Source organism: Typopeltis vanoorti, chromosome 6 (genome assembly GCF_054136105.1).
Source record: "Typopeltis vanoorti isolate ZY-2024b chromosome 6, IOZ_Tvanoo_1.0, whole genome shotgun sequence".
NCBI classification, from domain to species: domain Eukaryota; kingdom Metazoa; phylum Arthropoda; class Arachnida; order Uropygi; family Thelyphonidae; genus Typopeltis; species Typopeltis vanoorti.
The window spans coordinates 112,448,610-112,464,456 of record NC_143554.1 but is presented as its reverse complement, the minus strand read 5'-3'; the positions used below and the strand labels follow the sequence as shown (position 1 = coordinate 112,464,456).

Here is a 15,847-nt window from a genome sequence, read left to right as displayed (position 1 = left end):
CTCCCACTGATGAGACCTCAATAAAGGTTGAAACTGGTCTGGATAGTGACCCTTCCCATAATGCACAGCATTATACATGTTCACAAAGAGATGTGCTTTGCATTATGGGATACTAAGGCAAGTGATGTGAAGTCATACCACCTTACCATGAGTTTCCCCAGTCTTGAAAATACTTCAGGCACAAACTTTGTTTGCTCTTGGATAAAGGATTAAACCAAGTAGAAAAACTTTCAACAAACAAGGCCTTATCCTTGCTCTGAAAGATGAGTGGGCCAGTTTGCCTCAAGAACTCCTGAATCACTTGGTGGTAAGCATGGTATGACATTGTGAGAGCTGCATCGCAGTTTGGGGTGGATATATTCCATACTGAAATGTCTCTCCGCATACTTTTCTGTAAACATGTACATTAATTCCTTAACTATGTCCTTAGGAAATTTGTAACTTTTGCCAAAAAGGTACTACAATTTAATTTGTGCAAAATTTATAGCACATTTTTTGTGTAATATGATTTATTAGTATGTTGGCAATAAATTTATGTCCACATTTGGCTGTAGTCATGAAACTGTTTTCACTTTTTCACATACAGGTAAAAATGTAGCTTGTCCTTAGCTTTTTGGACACCAGTAAGCATGGGATGTATTATTAATCTTAATTCTGTGAAGAGCTAGATAAAAACTAGTATGATTAAGAGAATAAAATCACAAGCTGGAATAAGAATACAACTAAAATTCTGCATTTCTGCTCAAGTTCCACAAAATAGCCTGATCACTGAAACTAATCACAAATTGTATCAATTCATGTATCTATAGACTAGCAAAGTATTTGATCGTGAATAATTAATGTTTTGTTCTATCATACGGAACCTTGTGCATTCACACTTCTAGTATTCACAATGCACTTCAGCTTGACTGATTGATTTATAGTTTCTTGACACAAGGACAGCAAAGGTCATACTGCACCAAAGCAAAGGTTACAACAGTACAGAAGGTAATAATAAATAGTAATAAAGTGATAAATTAGTAAATAGCATGTACTGTAAATAATAATATGTACTTAACAGCAAATTTAAAAATTATAAATTAAGCAGTTCAGTATTTATACAAAAATAGAATTCATAATCAAATTGTTCTTAAATAAATTAATTCTTTGTAAAAAATTAAATATGTCATGCAATTTGTCTGAGTCTCATAATATCTGCCTGAGTGTATATGACTCATCCAGATAAGTAAAAATTCCATTCTTCTGTTGTGTGAAGTGCTGGTGATCTGCCAAAATATGACAAATGATGAGAAACGTGTTGCATTTTTTACACATAAGTGGGTCATCAGCCCTCAGTAAATAAGAATGTGTGATGACTGTGATCTATATGGAGCCTAGCAAGAACAACTTCCTCTCTTCTGTTTCTACATTGACTAAACTTCTAATGCTTAATTTCAGGCTTAATCTCATGCAATTTATTTGACAGTACTTCCTACCATGAAGACTGTCATTGGATAATTAGCTTTGAACTTATAAGCTGTCTGAAGTATATATATGGGACTGTCAAACAGTATATAGAAAAAGTAAGAACTGATCTAGCAGTTGCATTCTCATTTCCTTTAATTCCAATGTGGCTGGGAATCCAGCACAACTTGAATATCAAAATTAAGGGTCTTCGTTTTGTACAACAGTTGTAAAACCTCACAAAGCACTGGATGTGGATTATACACAGAAGATGAGATGGCCCGTAAAGAACTCAATGAGTTGTATAAATTACACACTTTTGGTAGCGTTTTTCTTTTATATGCACAAACACAAGCTAAATGGTATGCAACTCTGTTGTATAATTACTGCAGTTAAGTGGGATCTGGTGGGATATAGTAATGTCAAGAAACAAAGCAGTACAACTAACAGAGGTCTCAGATCTTGAACCATCAGAATAGATGGGCAAGAAATCAAAGTGGACTGCTTTGTGTGCATTAAACAATTGCAGGTAGACATATGATGGAGTATGAGACTTTTGTAGTTGACAAAGTGAAAGGTTACAGGATAGAATGTAAACCTGCCATGTTTATTGCAAGTAATATTTTTAACATTCATGCCAATAGCTTCCATAATCTCTTTAACATGCATACCAAAGGGACTGGCAGTCTGAAGTGTGTGTAATATTGAGTTTCCCAACGCAGAGAAAAGATACTAGTCTACATAAGATGCTCTGGATGAAACTTTATTTTTAGGGTATAGTTTAACAGACAACTGTTTTCATCTAAGACTTTGAATGAGTGAGTGTGAAAAAAAGCAATAGCTATTCTTATACCCTAATGATGAATAGGGTCCAACAATTGGAGCATGCTCTCTCTTGCAGAATCCTAAATCTGGGATCCATAATCAAGCTTTGACCATACAAGTGCACAATAAAGTGGAGCAAGGAACACTGATCACCCATTCTGTTGAGGATAGAGTGTGAAGGAAATTCAATGTTCTTTTGCATTTGTCTCTAAGTTGACAAATGTGTGTAAAGAATGTAAGTTTTCTGATGAGTCAAAGATGAGTCACGAGAACTCAGCCTCTAGTGCTATCAAAATAATACTTTGTCCCATTCTTAAATCAGGATATGTTTTCAGCAGAAGTGTATGGAGACAGTTTTTTCTGCTGAAAACTTGAATCCGTTCCTAAGAGCCCATGAAGAGACATGATTAACTGCTTGTTAAAGTTGTCTTTCAATTACCCTTGCACAAGAGTGATAGTAAATTGTGAAGTCACTGTCATAAAGAGTACTGCTTAGTGTGGGAAGAAGCTGTTCAGTGACTGAATTAACACAGATAGCAAAAACCTTGAGGAATTCCCTCTTCTTGATGATGTGGTAGAGATAATGTGCTTCTCACTGAGAATTGGAAGACTCAGGTGGGACAAAATTTTTTAATAAAAACAGGAAGATGTCCTCCTCAGACCAAGATTAAAGAGGTCTTTTATTATGCCATATCTCTAGGCAGTGTCATATGCCTTTTCCATGTCAAAGAAGACTGAAAGCAGATGTTCTCTTTCAGGAAAACATCTCTTATACATGTTTCTAAATGGACCAAATGGTTCAATATTGATCAGTGTCTATGAAAACCACATTAAGTGGTGGAAAGAAATTTTGTCACTTTCTAAATACCACATTTTTTGAGGAGAATGTTGAGAAGTGCTAGGCAAGCACTCCCCAACATTCTATTCTGCACACCAGAAATCATCAAATCTTCATACATCATGGACCTCAACCTCACAACTGTGTTCATTTCTTTCTCACTTGATTCCCTCACTTCTGAAACTCCCTCCTTGTTCTCTCATTTACCTGCCTTTCTCTCACCTCTCTAGTCCTTGTCTCTTAATCTCAGTAGATCACCTATTAAAATACAATTGTTACTGCGTGCTAGGAAATAATAGAAAATAACAAATTTAATCTATTAAGATAAATGGTTTTTTACATAAGATAAAAGTCTCCTAAATCTTTGAGAGAGACAGTCATTTCTATTTAAATTCGGTCAGTGTAAGACAGTTTCACAACTTTCTTTGAATAAGCATTCATATTTGAATCTGCATCTATGGAGGAGAACAGCTTTATCCCACTGGACACTATGAGTAGAGTCAATACTGTGCTGTGCCTGGCCAGACTTCAGAAGTTTGTTAAAATCAATATAATATTGATGTTCTTTTATTCTTTTTTCCAAAAAAGCCAGTTTGTCCAAAATAAGAGACATTGCATTCGCAAAGTATTTGGTAAACGCCAGCCAAAGATAGAGAAGACAGTTTATCCTTTGTAGAAGGTAATAAAGAAGAAATTTTGTTAATAGGAATATATGTTGGAATCAATTGATACTTTTTCAGAATTCTACCTATAAGTTCTGAGATTCCTGGAATGTACAGAATAGGAAATGATTACAACTCCAATCAAATCCAACAGATACTTGACTCTTATGTTCCAATACTTACAGTTTCTTCAACAGTCTGCAGAGTTCCTATTCTGTACATTCCAGGAATCTCAGAACCTATAGGTAGAATTCCGAAAAAGTATCAATTGATTCCAACATATATTCCTATCAACAAAATTCTCTCCTCCATTACCTCCATGCAATTCATCAAATGCTGAAATTAAAGGTCTAACTTCTTTAAGAAAAGATAATACAATATTCATTTCTAAGGCCGATAAAGGAAAAGCTATTGTAATCATGAATAAGACTGACTATGAGACAAAAGTATCCAGCCTATTAGAAGACACCATGACCTACCAAGAGATCACACGTAATCTTACTAATTCACAAATTAAACAACTAAATAAATTACTTGATGAGGTTATAAGTTGGGATCCTAACTACATGGATAAAATACGCACCTACTTTGGAAGAACTCCTCATCTATATGGACTCCCAAAAATCCATAAAGAAGGTTGTCCTGTACCACCTATTGTAAATTGCATTGATTCTCCAACTTATTGGATTGCAAAAGTATTATCACATTCCTTAAGTGCTCTCACTGATCATTCCAGATCCTATATAAAAAACTCAACAGATTTTCTTGAAAAAATAAAGGATATTAAAATTACAGATGAAATGTTAGTCATTTTTGACATCATTTCTCTGTTCACCAATATTCCATTAACTGACACAGTCAATTATTTATATGAAGATTACCCTCCAGATATCGCAAGGATATTCGAATATCCTTGCATTTTTCCAACTGTTATTTCAGTTGGAAAAACAAAATCTACAAACAAATTGAAGGTACTACCATGGGTAGCCCTCTGTCTCCATCTTTGGCAAACTACTATTTTTTTGCAAGGGTGATAACTAGAGTGATTTTGGGGCAGTAGCATATATTATTTCATACAACATTAATTTTCAGTTGTTGCATTATCCAGCATAAAAATGTATAAATACTCTAGGGTTAACTGTAGATAAACTGTCATTTTGCTTTTCTCTTCTAAATGGCTGGTCATCATGTAAATGCATTATCACTTACACTTCGTTCACATTCTTGTGGGTCATACCAGAAACAAAACAAAACACATTTAAAGGATCGCAGAAAACAGTAAAAAGCACTCATTATAATAAAATTACACTCATTAATTAAAAGTTTCCTATATTTAGTACAGTGGAACCTCATTTGTCAAACTTAATTCATTCCCGAAGGCTGTTCGGAAACCGAATTGTTCGAAAACTGAAACTATTTTCCCATAAGAATTAACGTAAAATGGATTAATCCGTTCCTGAACCCCAGGCAATTGTTTATTTAAACAACAGTACTTCATGCATAAGATCGTATGCAGACATAATGAAAATGCATAAAATCTTACATAAAAAGAATAAACACAATAAATAGATAAAATATTGACGAAAATTGATCACTTCTTTATTTTTGAGTATTGTACAGATCGTTGATTTTGCTCTGCATACCAAGATCTGAGACACGAACGCCATTTTTATGTTTGGATATGATTTCTTTTTTCATCTCTATCACGATTCTAACAACTTTTCTTTTCACTTTGCTGCCATCACTATTTTTCTGTGGCCCCATGGTGGCTTAATTAATAATAATTTATGAAAAAAAAAAACATAAAGAAAATCAAGAAAACTCACTGCAAATTCGAGGAGGTGTCTGCACTGAACGAAGGCTGCCACGTAACTGATGCTTTCCCGCCTTACAGCTCAGCACGAGGTTGCCGTTTGCCTGTTCAGGAACCGAAATTGGTTTGCCCGGTTCGGAAACTGGGGCGTTTTTTTGTTGAAAATATGTTCAGGAACCGAATTGTTCGAGAACAGAGGCGTTCGACAACCGAGGTTCCGCTGTATAATTAACACTTATTCAAATTAAACTATTATTATTATCCCAAGACCTCATGGAGTCAAAGACTCATCTGGGAGGTCCTTTTATCACACACACAGCTCATCATACTGTGTCTTAAACACACTCAAACTCCTTGCAGACACCACACTCTCAAGCAAGGCATTCCAATCATTTACAACTCTGCACGAAAAAACCTGCCTCTCACTTCCCTATTCACACCCTCTTTATGCAGTTTCCAGGGATGAGCTCTAGTTCTTCCCCAATATGAAGAAGGTTATCTTTATTTTTACTGTTACATTAAATATGTAACTAATCTCACCATATAATAGCACTTTTCAAGGTTTCATCATATATATATATATATATACACATACATGTATAAGTATTAAGCCATTACCTTGTAATAAAGGAATTTTTTGAAGCCTTGTATTTGTAATGTTGGTGACTGGTGCTCTTTCTTTTGTTATCACCTCTGCTTCCACTTCTTTTGTGTTTATCCTTGCTGCAACTCGCTGAAGTTCAGAAAGGAAATTTCCTCTTGCAGCAATTTCAAGTGTGTCATGAGTGGGAGTGCTCTGCAGCCTTTTTTCTAGTTGTAACCTCTGTCTTTCTTCTTCTAAATGTTTCTTTTCTTCTTCAAGTTTCCTATGCTCTTCTTCTAATTTCCGTTTCTCTTCTGCTATCCATTCCTCTTCTTTTTTTATTTGTCCTTCATCAAGAGTTTTACTACTACCATTTGAAAATTTTCTTTCTTTTTTTTGCCACTGTTCTTGATGATTTTCTTTTTGTCGAATTCTTTCGCTATTTACTATATCAGTCTGCTTTGTTCCATTTTCACCATCTTCAAGCTCTACTAAGGAATAGTCCCTTTCTGAACCACTTGAACTACAGCTAACTGCATTACGAAGAAATGGGTCTTCTTTCATGGCTGCTCTTCCATTTGAATATCCACATCTAGTGCTATATACCCTCCTGAAAATAAAACATAAATTGTAAGTTAATATGAATATAAAAATAATACACAATTATGTTTCCTTCCAGTGTTCTATATTTGAATATGATGCATTGCTTATACAGTAAATGTTTAGTTATTTGGAAATCTGTAATCTGGCATGCTCTAATAAAAGGCATCTTTCAACTCCTTATAAAATACTATATTTAATATAACTTAAGGACTAAAGCATTGTTTGAAACATAAAATGTTTCAAGCAATGCTCTAGTCCAATCGTGCCTTAAAATGATTCAATGTGTCTACATTCACAACACACTCAAGCAATGTATTCCACTCACCAACCACTTCCCATGCAAAGAACCTGCTCCTCACTCCTTTGCTCACACCCTCTTTATACAGTTTCCAGCAATGACCCCTTGTTCTACCCCTCCCTCATTTTATGAAAAAAACAATGGGAGTACCAGAGCATTTCATTATCCTTCTGAGGAATCTTTATTATGAACAAGAACCTACTGTCCAAACAAATCTTGGAGAAACTGAGTATTTCACAATAGGTAAAGGGGTGCGACAAGGATGCATATTATCTCCATACTTGCTTAACTTGTACAGCAAATACATTTTAAGGACTGGAGGAGTCTTCAGTTGGAATTAAAATTGGTGGAAGAAATATTGATAATTTAATAATTTAAAATTTTAATAATTTGAGGTATGCAGATGATACCCTAGCAGAATGCAAAGAAGATTTGGAATAACTTATTATGAAAGTTAAAGAAGAAAGCACTAAATATGGCCTTAAACTTAACCCTCAAAAAGACAAAAGTCATGGCAACATGTGAACTTAATGATTTTGAAGTAGACAGGGAGAAAATGGAAGTAGTTAACAATTTTGTGCTCCTAGGATCCCAAATTGATAAAGATGGGTTTTACTGAAGAAGTTAGAAGATTATTAGTCGGAAAGAAAGCAATGACAAATTTAAGCAAGATCTTTAAAGATAAAGATATTAGATCTGCAACAAAAATCAGAATCATGAAAGCAATGATATTCCCTGTGGTATGGTATGGATGTGAAAGTTGGATCCTGAGAAAGAGTGAAAGAAGGAAGATAGATGCATTTGAATTATGGGTTTGGAGATGCTTACTAAGAATAACATGGACTGCAAAGCAAATCACTAAATCAGTGATAGACAGAATAAAGCCAGATTGCTTCCTCGAAGCTATGATCATCAAGTAAAAATTGTCATACTTTGGACATATTATTCAAGCAAATGACAGTCTGGAGAAGATGATGAGGCTTGCTAAAGTTGATGGAAGCAACAGAAGAGGAAGACGAAGAATTAGATGGGTGGATGGAGTTAAAGAAGCAACTGGAATGCACCTGGAAATTCTGAAAGATATGGCCAGGGACATAAACGTATTTCATAGAATCAACAGGAGTCAAAAATGACTTGATGGAACACAACACACACACACTATATTGATCGGTGGCGGCCCGTGAAGCTTTAAGTGGGGGTGCTGCTTATACAAAATAATTTTAAAAAAATTCTTTTTTTCCTAATCACTAACAAATCTAAATCTCTAGATTTATTTATTAATAAATTGGTTACTGATTAGGAAAAAAAGAATTTTTTAAAAATTTTTTGTATAAGCAGCACCCCCACTTAAAGCTTCACGGGCCACCACTGATATTGATGGTGTTGTATTGCAGGAAGTGGATGAGATTAGAGATTTGGAAGTGATGGTTGACAGTAGACTGAAGTTTAGAGGACATCTTGCTAGTGCTGCGAAGGCTGCACCTTGTTAGAGTACTGCTATGATAAGAAGTACTCTAAAATGTAGAGATAAAGAATGGTTGTGCCACTGTATAAGGTACTGGTCAGACTACACTTGGACTATTTGGTCAGATCTGGTCACCTGGTTTTCGGTGTGATGTGGAAACATTGGAGAGGGTCCAGAGGCAAGTGACAAAGACAATGTCGAGACTTTGGAGTGCTGGCTATGGAGAAAGGTTGAAGAAATGTGGATTGCAGAGTTTGTTGGATAGGAGGAAAACAGGTGATGTGATAGAGACATTTAAGTTAGTGAGAGGATTTTATCAGATTAATCCAGAGGGGATTATAAAAAGAGTAGAAGATGAGAGGGGAAGAACCAGAGGTCATCTGGAAGTTATGTAAAAGTGTGGAAGTTATGTGAAGAGTCGTGTGAGGAGTAGATTTTTTACATGGAGAATTGTCAGTGAATGAAACACATTACCAGAATGTGTTGTTAATGCAAGGAATGTTAAGGACTTGAAGATTCCATATGATAAATGTGTTGTCATCTGAATGAACCTCCCACGATGAGTCTGCTGACTCCATGGAGAGTGTAATAATAATAATAATCTCTTCCACATGACAACCTGATAACAACCCTTGACTAGCTTATATGTCTCAATCATATCCCCCCCCCACTTCCTCCTATTCACGAGGCTTTGAAATTTACATTCTCTTAATCTGTCCTCATACTCTACATTCCAAGGACCACTGAGAACCTTTGTGAATCTTCTCTGGACCTTTTCCAACATATCCTCGTCAACATGAAAACCCGGTGACCAGATCTGTGCACAATAATCCATATGAGGCTTGATCAAGGCCTTATACAATTTTATCATAACCAGTCCTACCCATCATTACCATTATCCAATGTGAAGTCTTCACAACTTGTGTAATGTGGCCCCTGAATTTCAGGTCCTTGTCCACCACCACTCACAGATCTCTCATTTCCTCTACCTCCTTTAAAGTTTCCCCACCAAAGTGTATACTCTGCATTCCATCATTGCTTACCAAATTTCAAAACCTTACACTTTGCAACATTAAACTGATAGTTCCACTTACCTGCCCATTCATGCAATCTATTCAAGTCCTCCTGCAAGGACATAACATCTGCTTAACTCTGCATTGCTCTCTCCAATTTTGCATCATCTGCAAACAGCTGCACATCACTAGTTAAACCCACCCCAACATCAGTAACATACATATTGAACAACAATGGTCTCAAAACTGACTCCTGCAGTACACCACTGGTGACCTTCTTCTTACAGGATACCTCACCTCCATATACAACTTTCTGATACCTATCTGACAGCAAGTCATTGATCCAACTAAGAAGTCTGTTATTCAATCCGATCTGTTTCAATTTATTTATTAGTTTGTCTTGTGGGGGCCTATCAAAAGGTTTTGCAAAATCCAAGTACACCAGTATATATGCATTTCCCCAGACAAGATATTCGTCACCATGTTATAGTACATAAGTAAAACATGATCTCCCCTTAACAAACCCATACTGATAACAATAAAGAATACTGCTGTTTTCAACCTAATTCCATATCATACTTCTCACCAATCTGACTAGTACCTTCACCACAACTCCAAATATACAGATTGGCCTATAATTTGAGGCCACAGCCTTATCACCACCTTTATGCAATGGAACAATTTTACCTTCTTTCCACTCCATTCAAACCTGTGCTGTTGTAAAACTCTTATTAAACAAGCATGCCAATACTACTGCCAATTCCCTGGAACATTCCCTTAAGATGTGTGGTGATTATGTCATCAAATCCTATTGCCTTGTTGACATCAAGGTTGTTTATTTCCTCAAATACCTCATGCTCACTCACAATTGAGCCATCCTCTCCTATGTCCTCTACACTTAACACGTTCATTGCCAATCACGCGATATCACGTGATGCGAGTTCTCACCAAACGGCCGATCACGCATTATTGCATAGACATCACTATCAAGTAAAAAAAATTTGGCCACCACACGAAATTCCAATTTTCAGCTGGGCAATGAACGTGTTAAGTTCCTCGTGATTCCACCCTGATCAGGATGAAACATCCTTATAAATTGATCACTGAATATCTCAACAACATTCGGCAGCAGTTACCATTCTGCCATTTTCATTCATTAACATCATCTTACCATGATCATTCTTCCTTCTACTTGCCACATATCTAAAAAACTCTGCAGGGTTTTTCTTTGCCTGTTTTGTCAATTTCTGCTAATACTGCACTTTTGTGTTCCTTCCAACTAAGCCACTCTCCTGGCTTGTTCTTTATACTCTTTATTTAACTAATTATTATTACCATTATTCATTCATCTTGTACTGCTTCCAAAGTACCTTCTTCCAGATTTCATGCTTATCCCCCTCATTCATCCATTTTACACCTACCTTATTCAGACTTTTGGTCTTCAGGAATACATTCACACTGATGCTGTTATGTATTTTTTTGTCAGTTCCCAAGCAGCATTTATCTCCTTACTGATAAACTCCTTATTCCATGCTATAGCTCCAAGCTGTCTTCTAAGCTTGTCATAGTCACCAGCCTTATAATTCCACATATATCCTTTCCTCACAGAAGTCTGCATATAGCTAGTCACAACCCAGATGATCACTTTATGATCACTCTCACCACCTGGAGGGAGGTGTGAAACTCCACATACAATTACATTCTCTGATGATATGATCAGATCTAAAACTCTCAATTCTCATGTGCCCTTCTTTACATGTTACCTGAGATAGTTATCTCTCAAGAACTGGAGAAATTAATTTTCCTTATTCCCAAATGCTGTTTATTAAGCTGTTTCTATTTCACTGGATTTCAGTCCAGCATCCTTTGAGTAAAACAGTACTTCCCACAGAACAAGATTTTATTATTATTGCATGGGCACCTCCATGGAGTCCTAAGACTCATCACGGGAGACCCAAACTATCAACATAATATCTATCATACCTCTCCTTGAAACCATTAATAAAGTACTAACAACTGACTAAGGCAACCCATTCATTTATTCACCACTCTCCAAGTGAAAAATGTAATCTTCACACCCTTGCTAACCACATACTTATCCAACTTCCACCTCTTGTTTTGCTTCCATTAGCAAAGAGCTGAAACATTTCCCCTGCGTCAATACTATAAAATCCTTTAAGTAACTTAAAGCTTCTATCATATCTCCTCTTTTTCACCTATTAACCAACTTTTGCAATCCACAAACCTTTATGCTATATTCAGAGGGAGTATTCCACAGACCACTGATCATCTATTTCACTCACCTCTAGATCCTCATCCCCAAGAAACCTAGTGAACAGACCAACAGTAATCCAGATGTAGTTGTATCAAGGCTTTATAAAGACTTTATAAAAACTTTAATGAAACCTTCAATGATGATTGATAGAAAACTGAAATTCAGGGAACATATTACAAAGGTGGTGAAGGTAACCCAGAGGATTGCTGCAATACTGAGAAGGACACTGACATGCAGAGATAAGAGTTATCATTCCATTGTATAAGACCCTGATCCGACCACCCTTAGACTATTGTTTTCAAATTTGGTCCTCAGGATTTGAAGGGGGATAAATTAACTGTGGAAATGGTACAGAGGTGGATAACAAAGATGGTTCATAACTGTACAATGTTAGTTATGAGGATTGGCTGAGGTAATATGGACTGCAGAGTTTGGTAGATAGAAGAAGGAGAGGTGATATGATTGAGACTTTTAAACTGTTGAGAGATGGTTACAGGATTGATATTGGGGAGCTCTTTCATTTGGTGGAAAAGGGGAAGGGAGTGATCACAAGGGGGCCATCCCTGGAAAGTACGAAAGGAAGCTGTGAACAAGAGGGTGAGGAGTGGTTTCTTTGCATGGAGGGTGGTGGAAACCATTGCTTGATAGAGTGGTGAGAGCGAGAATGGTCAATGAGTTCAAGGAGTGGTATGATTAGCTTTATGTTTCCTAGGAAGGATGAGTCTCTTGACTCCATGAGGCCTGAATAATAATAATAATTATCTCTGCTTGTTAGTGTATTCTTCAATAACCAAGTAATCCCATGAGCTACCCTGGCTACTTTAGCAATATGCCCTCTAAACTTCAGCTCTCTATCTACTACTCCTCCAGATCCCTGACTTCATCAATTTCATGGAGCACAGTTCCCACAATGTGGTACACAGCTTAAGAATTTCAAGGTCTCACCAAGATACAACTGAGTAGTTGTGGAAACAATTCAAAACTGTAACAAACAGAAGAAGTAATGTAGTGTCCACTCACACAAGTCTACAGCGACTATTTCACAAAAATATTGAGTAAATGAATACAGTCATACTTGTTGAGTTCTTTTTTTTTTTTGTTTGTGGGAGATGCAATACTTCATTTCTGATACTGACTAAAAATAATTTCTCAAACTTGTAACAGATTTTGTGTTTGTACTATATTTTTCTTTCATCTAATCCTGCATAAAGGGGGTATCCAACATGTGGCTTACTAATCCTGGCTTACCATAATGATGACAGCATTTGTGAATATTCTTAAGTTCTTCAAAGCAGATGTAAACAGTTCTTTCTTTCTGTCAATAGTATGCTGAGTTGCAGGCACGAGATATTCTACATACTCATGGACATGTCAATGGAGGGAGTTTATCCTCAGAGAATGGCTGAGGGTTTTTAGTTTAAAGAGTGGTTTAAAAATTGTGTGACTATTACAGGGTGTTCGGGATAAATTTGACATATTTATAATTAATTATATTTTTCCGTAAGTTACATGTATTAACACACACTTCTCTTCATTTAAAAGTTTGGACCCTTCTTCATTCATATACAAGATGTCAGAAAGGATGGATAGCTGGAACCCACCTGAATCATGGAAGAGAATAACTTGTATCATGATGATTCGTGCCCGCCATCAAAATAAGGATATTACGACTGCTGCCCAATGCTCCCTGAATACAGTAAAAACAATCAGGCATGAACTAGAGACTTGCAATGGTGACTACGAGGATGTAGCAAGAAGAAAGATCCCTAGCAGACGATCTGATTGCGTTCGTACAGCAGAATTCCTCGCAAATCTGCAGGAACAGGTGTTGAAGAACCCTGGCATTGGAATTCGGGCTTTGTTCGTGGAGTTGCTAACTGTAGTCAAGCCCTGGATAACAAGGGTAGCCAATGGTAGGCCGTATGTATGGCAGCAGGATTCGGCCCCTTGCCACACCTCTGGGAAAAGTCAAAAATGGTTGTCTGAAAATTTCTACGACTTCACCAGTCCAAATGTTTGGCCTCCAAACTCCCCAGACCTTAACCCCATGGATTATTTTGTATGGGGCGCAGTTGAAAAAGACACCAATCGCACTTCCAGTAATACAAAAGCCCAGTTAATGGATAAAATTAAAACAGTTTTTGCGGCCCTTCCCAGGGAGACTGTAGCATCAGCTTGTTCGAGGTTCCGAAGCAGAATTGAAGCTGTGATCGATGCTAATGGTGGTTATTTTGAGTAAATCTTGTTGATAGTATTGTAATTAACTCTGCCTGTAATGTTTTTTGTCAATTCATTAAATTTAATAGATACAAAGAAGATTTTCTTTTTCCTTACGAAACTGTCAAATTTATCCCGAACACCCTGTATGTTTATTTAGTACAGACATAACCTATATAAAAGTTTCTCTGTTCTTCCTGCTTCTCTTCACATATACAGTACAGATGATGGCCTCACTGGACATGCTGAACACATAATTAACTAGGAGTCAGCACTTCCTCCATTCTAGGGACTGCTAAATAGTACATGAGACTGGCACCTGATGGTGCCAGGAGGCTTCTCAGCTAAATGGCAAATAACTGTTACTGCTTATTCTGCCAGGTCATGCTTGGACTGGAAGTGTCCAAGCATGACCTGGAAGAGTAAGGACACTTCCTCTTCCAGGAAGTGTCCTTACTTGTGTGAAAAGGAAGTGTCCATGCTCCACATGGACACTTCCTTTTCACACAGGAAGTGTCCATGTGGAGCATGGACACTTCCTGTGTGAAAGTTATGTCCACAAGTTCATTCATCTCTACTGTATGCCTCTGCTTTGCTTTCTCCTGACAATGTCAACCATGAAAGACACCACAATAAATAATAGTGAGGCTGTGGTTTAAAAAATATCTCCCACAAAACATATCAAAAATATAAAATGTGACATTGCTCTCACTGCTGAACTTTCTCACCTACATCACACCTTCTTGACCAATGGCTATAATCTCCATAAGATAGATAAAATACTAAATGCTCCCCAGAAATCCCCCCCCCCCACTGTCTACCACGGAAGACTACAACAAAATTGTCACCATCCCATACATTAAAGGCACATCTGAAAAGATATCTAGAGTGCTTAACAAACACCAACTACGCACCATATTTAAAACCTTATGTGAAATTGGCAATTCTCATCCATTCACCTAAGGACAGATTCTCTCCTTTATCACATCCAGGAGTCTATGAAGTGTCCTGTTCATGTCATTGAACCTATGGACAGATAAGAAGAACTGTGGACATCCACCTTAGTGAACACCAAAAATATATCCAGCACTTTCGCTATGGCAAGTCAGGTCTAGCAGACCATGCTTTGGATAGCCCCCCCCCCCCACACACACACGGGATCGATTGGAAAATGACAAAAGTGCTGCACAAAAGCTTTTACAAGTCAGAGGGGGTTGTTCCTGGGATCGCAGAGGCCTTGAAACATATACTAAACCTCAACAAGTATGGCTGTACAAATCTCCCAAATCTTTGGTAGATTTACACAGTCATTTATAGATTTAAAGATTTATAGATGTCACAGTCATCCTGAGACCAAATTAATACCTGCTTTCTCTCTCATTTTTTTTTTTTTTTCAATTTAAATGGCACCTAATTAGGAATTTAGTCTTTGTGTTGCATGCTACAATTGCTCATACTAGTCCCATTGTTATACCGGATCGTGGTTGTCACGCTACTGTAACAAACTTTGTTTGTGTGGTCTGAAGATGCTGGATAGAATACCAGCAAAATATTAGCAATTAAGTCAATAAATAGTTATTTTCTTATCAATCTGTGTTCGCATCTATACCGTTAAAATCCAATCAACATATAAACAAAGAAACAAGCTACATTACAATCTACATAGTATGCTAAAGTTACATTAATTTGGTCAACCATTAAATTACTGGTTGACCTATAGTGAAAAAACAAGCAAACAAACAAACTTACTACTTCAAAGCTAGAATTCACTGAGTAATTATTTTGTTATTATTATTGGTTTATATTAAACTG

General features: G+C 36.8%; 1 protein-coding gene across 2 annotated transcripts in view; it reads right to left on the bottom strand.

The window, feature by feature from the left end:
• LOC150105817 (uncharacterized) overlaps window positions 1-15,847 on the bottom strand; it is a 184,433-nt gene that overhangs the window by 25,775 nt on the left and 142,811 nt on the right. For both annotated transcript variants that reach the window (XM_090394358.1, XM_090394359.1), the window contains exon 10: window positions 6,200-6,774. In XM_090394358.1, the coding sequence (XP_090250484.1) occupies window positions 6,200-6,774 (575 nt within the window). The remainder of the gene's footprint in view (window positions 1-6,199; window positions 6,775-15,847) is intronic.